The 5,000-nt window shown below is 43.8% G+C and overlaps 1 protein-coding gene across 1 annotated transcript in view; it reads left to right on the top strand.

Annotated features, from left to right (window-relative positions):
• Positions 1 to 5,000, top strand: part of slit2 (slit homolog 2) — a 52,333-nt gene that overhangs the window by 39,143 nt on the left and 8,190 nt on the right. Inside the window, exons 19-21 of the mRNA XM_084070571.1 lie at positions 1,371 to 1,495; positions 1,586 to 1,683; positions 3,082 to 3,221. Coding sequence (XP_083926697.1) covers positions 1,371 to 1,495; positions 1,586 to 1,683; positions 3,082 to 3,221 — 363 coding nt within the window. The remainder of the gene's footprint in view (positions 1 to 1,370; positions 1,496 to 1,585; positions 1,684 to 3,081; positions 3,222 to 5,000) is intronic.

Raw genomic sequence — 5,000 nt, 5'->3', positions numbered from 1 at the left:
CACACACACACACACACACACACACACACACACACACACACACACACACACACACACACACACACACACACACACACACACACACACACACACACACACACACACACACACACACACACACACACACATTCTCATCATCATGCACATTGCATAGTACTGTGTACCTACGAATATGAATATTGTTCCTATGTAGCACCATCCACCAATACACACACTTGCTGAGGAGTCCTAAATAATAAATAATATATAAGAAATATGTAATCTACTATCTGGCTATTGTTTTGAAACTACAATAATGAAATGTTATTGACTATACTATTATAATACTATAACTAAGTGCTATATGTATTTTTGCGTTGATCTAATGGATGCATTGTAGAAGTCCTGGGGCGTTGTGGTTTTCTGGTGCCAGGTACAGTAGCCAATCACATCCCGGTACTACAGTACTTTAATATTAGTGCCCTTCCCAGATCCTTAACCCTTGACTCCAACCAGAATGCACCTTGTTTCCTTCCTGGCCCGTCCTGATGTTCTCACCCTGACAGTGTCACACTGAATTCACACCAGCATCGGTGTTGTGATCCTGACAGTGTTACTCCTGATATTGTGACCCTGCGTTTCTCCTGATATTGTGACCCTGACAGTGTTACTCCTCCTGATATTGTGACCCTGACAGTGTTACTCCTCCTGATATTGTGACCCTGACAGTGTTGCTCCTGATATTGTGATCCTGACAGTGTTACTCCTGAATGCAAAACTGTGACATTCTCTCATGAAACTATAGGAAAATGTGTTGGAATGTGTTCCCATTGTCCAGGTCCTGTAAAAGAAAAACAAAACAAAGGAAAACAAAATAACTAAACCAAAGAAAAACCTCATACTCATTATTTCTGGGAACAGCCACACCAGCTTTGAGGATTCCATATGACGTCTTTCTCACATTTGTACACTGTATTATTATTCACCAAGAAAAACCATGTCGCCAAATGCAATGAACCACTGCAAGAGAATGGAAGGAAGAAAGGATTATTTATTCTTGGTGGCTTTATACTTACACATTTTAAACTTAAAAAGTGTCGAGCAACATTCTTTTCAGTGGAAAATACATATTTTTTGTTGAGTGACAGAATATATTAGCCTTTAGTGTCGATGACAAACAATTTCTCTGTATTTCAGAGTAGATTACTTTTTGCAGACACGTTTTTTGCTGATCCCTGGTTGAATTATGTATGCGTTTGACTCTTCTACAGTAAATGTATAAAAGTATATAATGTATCTCTTCGGTGTGTGTGTGTGTGTGTGTGTGTGTGTGTGTGTGTGTGTGTGTGTGTGTGTGTGTGTGTGTGTGTGTGTGTGTGTGTCTCAAACAGGCCCAGTGGATGTGAACATCCAGGCTAAGTGTGACCCCTGTCTGTCGAACCCTTGTAAGAACGATGGCACATGTGCCAATGACCCGGTACACTACTACCGATGCACCTGTCCCTATGGATATAAGGTAGAATACATTTTCAGTCGAATAGATTCAATCTAATCCTTGAGGAAAGCTTTGTTTAAGTTCATCTCCTCTCTCTCCCTCTCTCTGTAGGGTCAGGACTGTGATGAGCCCATCCATGCCTGTATCAGTAACCCCTGTCAGAACGCTGGAACCTGTCACCTGAAAGAAGGAGAGGAGAGCAACTTCTGGTAAGCAAGACACACTTACTGTACAACACACAAACACACGCACGCACGCACGCACGCACGCACGCACGCACGCACGCACGCACGCACGCACGCACACACATGCACTGTGCTTTGAACCTTTTGTTCATGGACTCTTTTAAAGGCTTCGTTCAAATACCAATATACCATAAGACGATTGGCTCACGTATCAGATAACCCAGTGAGCTTGAGAGCTTAGTCCACGCAGCATGTCATCCATGGACATCAGTCAGATCGTGCAATCAATAGTAATGTATTGATAATGAGGAGTGGGAATGAATGTACGGGAAGTGGTGGTCCAGTTCAGCCATCTTCCTGTCTGTGAGGCAGAGAATAGTCATGTCTTCATTAGTCTTAATGTTGTGGACGGGGCACTAAAGCCTGATTTATACTTAGTGGTGCTCCGTTGTCTCGTACTGAAAATAAGCACGCAAATAGGTAACTTAGACGTAATGCCTATCTACATTTTCCTTGTAATTACAACCACCCACTAGCACCTTACACATCTCTTATTGTCTGCCCCTCTCTCTCTCTCTCTCTCTCTCTCTCTCTCTCTCTCTCTCTCTCTCTCTCTCTCACACCCTCTGTCTTTGTTTTATTCTCTCCCTCAGTCTCTTAGCCTGCCTGTCTCTCTATCTGTGATCACGTCCTGTCTTTCTCTCATTCTGTCTATCTGTGTCTTTGTCCTAGGAGGTGGAATATTCATAGTGAAGAACAGTCATTGACTATATAATGAGATATTAATCTGCCTGAGTGCGTTCCGCATAAGAGCGCTTTATTAGGCCCATACAGTATGTGTGTGTGTGTCTGTGTGTGTGTGTGTGTGTGGGGGGGGGGGGGGGGGGGGTGCGCGCGCGTATGTGTGCGTGTGTGTGTGTGTGCAGTAATAAACCTGAGTAGTAGTTATAGAGTTGAGGCACGCTCGCGTTTACAGAGTAATGACTCTCCACTGGGAATACAGAGCTGACGCTGCTGTTATGAGATATTATGCGTGCATGCGTATGCGTATGTGTGTGTGTGTGTGTGTGTGTGTGTGTGTGTGTGTGTGTGCGTGCGCGTGTGCGCGTACGCGTACGTGTGCGTGTGCGTGTGTGTGTGTGTGTGTGTGTGCATGCTTGTGTGTGTGTGTGTGTGTGTGTGTGTGTATGTGTGTGTGTGTGTGTGTGTGTGTAGGTTGAAGTGTGTCTGTGTCATTGTGCTCTTCTATGTTGTATGTACATGTGTTTGTGTGAGACTGACACAAGACAATGTGCATGAGCATCCTTGCCGCAGACAAGTCCCCAAAGGTTTCGACGTTTTTCCTAGCATACGTGCGCTGGAGTGTGATGCAGACTGTGCAAAAATGGTAACCTGTGTGTATTGTGGCGTGTGGCTTATCAGGTGTGTGTGTCCAGAGGGCTTTGAAGGCGACATGTGTGAGATCAACGTCGACGACTGTGAAGACAATGACTGCGAGAACAACTCCACCTGCGTTGATGGCATCAACAACTACACATGCATGTGTTCACCAGAGTACACAGGTACTGTAAGACACACTCAGGCACGCACGCACGCAGGCACGGAGACACACACACACACACACACACACACACACACACACACACACACACACACACACACACACACACACACACACACACACTCACATACACACATTCCAAGGTTATTATAGTTTTTCTTTTCTTTTTTCTTTTTACTTTTTTTTTCATGCACATTTGCACTACGTTGAGGAACACATTTAACCCTTTTAACATTGCCCTATTATAGCGCCACCATTTTCTGCAACATTTTTTTAAAATATTACTCCTACAGATTTTGTCCAAACATTATGCAAATTGGTACACATCATCTCTATAGTCATGGGATCAAGATGGATCTGTCCGATTCCTCATATTCCATCAACATTGCTTGCCCACAATAACCTACCTGACCTGGCGGTGACCTGTGCTCCGAGGGACACTTTTGCTAGTTTTGATTTGTTTTCAAAGCGGGTTGGTTTTTATTAGTTTTAGTGTTACTTTTAGATTTTTATTGTAATATGGATTAGTCAGGGGCAAGATTCAACAAGGTCAGAAAAATTGCAAAAATAGCATGTCTACTTTTGCTGATTTTGACAAAGACTAATACTAAGGACATTTTCCCTCAGATTTAAGTTAGTTTTAGTTTGTTTTGTAAACACACAAAATTGTAAAGCCTTTTTTTAAACTAAAATGTTTTTCCAATTCTAGTTTTCGTTATGTTGTTAGTTTTAGTTACTATAACTATAATAGCCCTGACACACACACACACACACACACACACACACACACACACACACACACACACACACACACACACACACACACACACACACACACACACACACACACACACACACACACCACCACCACCACAGTGAAAGTAACAAAATCACATCACTCCAAAATGGACCCAACAACCTGGATTATACTGTAGCTGTGCATCAGTGAAGTACAGTACCTCTGTACACACAAGAATACACAAGCAAACAGATAAATACACAACATTTAGCACTGTAAGTGCTACAGTACACACTACACACACAGTCCAAACACCAACAGTGCAACACGCACACGCTCCCCTGGCCAACATTAGCCTGGGTTTACTTGTTTGTCTGCTTTTGTGCCATGCTAATCACCGCTAACTGCTAACCAATGTAGCCCTTCTGTTCTGTCTCTATAGCACTCTTTGTCTTTTCTCTGTCTCACACTCTCCTTTCTTCTCTTCGTTACCATCTGCCTTTCTCTGTGGTTGCAGCTGCTACCAATGAGGTGGAGAGAGGTTAGTCTGTTCTTCTCTCTCTCCTTTCTCTCCCTCACTCTTTCTGCCCCGTCCCTCCCTCTATCCCTGTCCTGTAGCCATGACCCTGCCCTTAACCTTGGTGCGATCAGACCCAGGAATAAGCATGCGGTGCGTGCAAACATGTTGATTTGAGTGGCCGTAATTCAAACCGGTGTAAAGAGCGCATGGTTTTGATGATTATTAATAAGAACAACAATGAGTGTTGGCTCCCTTCACAGTGTTGCACAGATGGATAACGGAGGTATTTCTGTCCAACTTGGCCAGATTTATGAAAACATTGCCGGTAGAGATGTTTATACAGATGTTTAACCACATGAACCCTAGTGTCCCTATATTCCGGGGGACATTCGGCGAAAACAGCTGATCTGCAAGCTCACAGCGCGACGCGTTGTGAGCTTGCAGATCAGCTGTTGTTGCCAAAGAGATTTGGTTCAGGGAAATCCTAGCGGACCTGGTATAGAGCCCTGGGGGACCCCGGT

The sequence above is a fragment of the Gymnoscopelus microlampas genome (assembly GCF_963454915.1).
Source record: "Gymnoscopelus microlampas genome assembly, chromosome: 2".
Lineage (NCBI taxonomy): Eukaryota > Metazoa > Chordata > Actinopteri > Myctophiformes > Myctophidae > Gymnoscopelus > Gymnoscopelus microlampas.
The sequence above is the reverse complement of the archived record's forward strand: the minus strand, read 5'-3'. Positions and strand labels throughout refer to the sequence as shown.